This window comes from Aplysia californica, unplaced genomic scaffold, assembly GCF_000002075.1.
Source record: "Aplysia californica isolate F4 #8 unplaced genomic scaffold, AplCal3.0 scaffold00479, whole genome shotgun sequence".
Classification (NCBI taxonomy): Eukaryota; Metazoa; Mollusca; class Gastropoda; order Aplysiida; family Aplysiidae; genus Aplysia; species Aplysia californica.
Genome location: NW_004797749.1, coordinates 587,822 through 590,292, shown reverse-complemented (window position 1 = coordinate 590,292; position 2,471 = coordinate 587,822). Strand labels below are relative to the sequence as shown.

Below are 2,471 nucleotides of genomic sequence, written 5' to 3'. Positions count from 1 at the left end.
TATATATGTATCTTTCTGTCAATATGACTTTCAATTTTTGTATTAAATTTCAAGGTCCCTCTCTCCATTCATTCACTATTTGCTGTTGCTGTTATTGATGCTGCTGCTTCCGCTGTAGTTGTTTTATCTTTATTATATGTAAGAACCAATTGCATGGTAGGACAAAAGTACGTGTCAACTTGCCAATTGCATAGCAAATTTGCTTGCACCATCCAGTTTCGAACCAATATTTAACCGCTTTCCGCTCAAAAGTGCAAAACGACGCTGCTTTGCAATGACGTCATGCTAGTTGTGTGTCCCATTTCTCCTTCTTTGCGGGTCCTTCTTTGCACACTATAGCTTTAAGTTAAAAATCTGTTATCGAGAACATAAACGTATGGAAACTGAATGAAACCCAATGGATTAGGTCTCTTCTGGGACATGTTTCGTATTTGTGAGATGCAAATATAATTGAACACTTTTAAATGGAAAGGAATAAAAATCAAAATTTGCAGGAAAAGACTACCTACAATTCGACAACACCAAAGTACCACAATAAAAATAAAACAGCTTGAGTGAACAAAGTATCCCAACGAAACTTTGAACTGGGTAGGGGCTGCCTAGTAGAAATCAAATCTCTGCATGGTATGGATGCATCTCATCAATATGTTTTGTATAGTTAAAGTCATGACCATGACCTTGTTTCTCTCGGCGTCGTTCCTGCATCAAAATTTTCTTGTTCTTCTGTGGGTGGTTGGTGGGTGCTCTGGTATGGTTTGCTCCTTCTTTCCTATCAAACATATATTGTCCATATCTCTAGTTCTCCTCCTTTTTTCTGAGTATGTTACTCCCTGGTAACACTTCTAATATTGGACATTTATATGACCTATTTGTCTTGAAAGTGTCGTACATTTTCCTTCTCGTCATGAAAGAATTGCTCTGTATGTTTGCTGACAAAGCATTCTGAGTCAAAGTCAATGTCTGGACTTCAACTTTAGAGCTCAATTGTGCGCGGTTGTGCATTGCTATCCTTGGCAATTCCGGACACGATATTGGCAAGGGAGTATTCTCTTTACAGCAACTTGAAACTGACAAAGGTGCCGCACGGTGCATGTCATTCAGCCTCTTCGTGTATTGAAATGTGCCACTAATTTGGCAATATGACACGCAGTTGGCTCACTGCCACGGAACTGGACCCTGGCCACGCAATTGAGTCTTATTATTGTATTTTTTTGTTTTTTAGTGAGATTGCCATTGCTGTTCCTGTCTAACTAACACATGTAGTGATTAGGTTTTTAATTGTGTACTCCAAAGGAAAGTGAGTTCGATTCTTGCTTTTTGAGCCTCTCACACAGTTTGGACGGTCCCGACAGGCAAAAGGGAATCAGCTTGCTTCCCTTAAAATAAAAACTGTCTTTTTTAAAGGGTTGGGCATGGTGTCCAATTACTAAGTCAACCAGTGTATTTTATTTCAAGATTCCAAACCATAATATTATTACCACGTGATTTCCACAGCTGATTCGTTGCATATCACAACTCAACCGACAATCGACTACCTGGGCAAGAATCTCCAAGTACACTATGTTGTAAAGGACAACTTCGAGAAATACGACGACAACTTTTTCGAGGCTGTCGTGACGCTGAAAAATTCCGGCAAAGAAAATATAACGGCTGGCAACTGGAGAATTTACTTCACGTACATTCAGGTGAACCCTTTTATTTATTGACACTTCATCAGCTGAGTGCTATCTTGTCATAACTCCCTTTTTCGACTTTGTGAGTGAACTTTTTTCTCGAAAATATTCTATTTGAATCCAAAACAGATACGACTAATGTTCATATTCCATTTAATTTTTTGTTTTATGTTGTACTAACTCTCCGTTTTAGAAACTAGAATTCAATTCTTTAAAAGAGACTTACTTTGTAATAGAAATACCCCCCCCCCCCCGAAAATAGAACTTTGAAGCTGGCGCAAGCTTAATGCCCCACCTAAAGAGTTGGCAGAGAGGAGAGACTAACCATTTCACCATTGTTGCCGCATGTGTCGCCCTTCTTAAGAATTGTTCATCTTTGTTTCATAGATAGATAGATTCATGTTAACAATGCTAATTATTACATTCTGCAGGTCATAGAACCAGACTTTATCAAGAGTGGCCACGAGTACGTTGACCCCGACACCCACATGAGCATCGCACACGAGAAGGGATACATGTTTAGCCTCGGCCCTGCTCCTGGCTTTCCTGGTCTCCTGGAAGGAGAGGAGCTGGAGATTGTGCTCAAGTGAGAATTTTGTAACACTGCAACTTTTTTACGTCAATTGTTACATGGTTGGCTTCTATTATCTATTTGTGGTGGCCGAATTTTGCTATTCAAAAGGCTTTTTAATGGCTGCATCGATCGACATGCAGTTTTTGCCAAAAGATTCTTTAAAATGATCTCCAGATCATGACACCCTTCGTTTTTTCAGTTTTGGGGCAGTTTTGCTGCAAAAA

The 2,471-nt window shown here is 39.5% G+C and overlaps 1 protein-coding gene across 1 annotated transcript in view; it reads left to right on the top strand.

Moving 5' to 3' along the window:
* Positions 1-2,471, top strand: part of LOC101851597 — a gene marked incomplete at its 5' end in the record, with an annotated part of 41,465 nt that overhangs the window by 17,541 nt on the left and 21,453 nt on the right. The window contains 2 exon segments of the mRNA XM_013086558.2: positions 1,495-1,685; positions 2,105-2,259. Of these exon segments, the coding sequence (XP_012942012.1) occupies positions 1,495-1,685; positions 2,105-2,259 (346 nt within the window).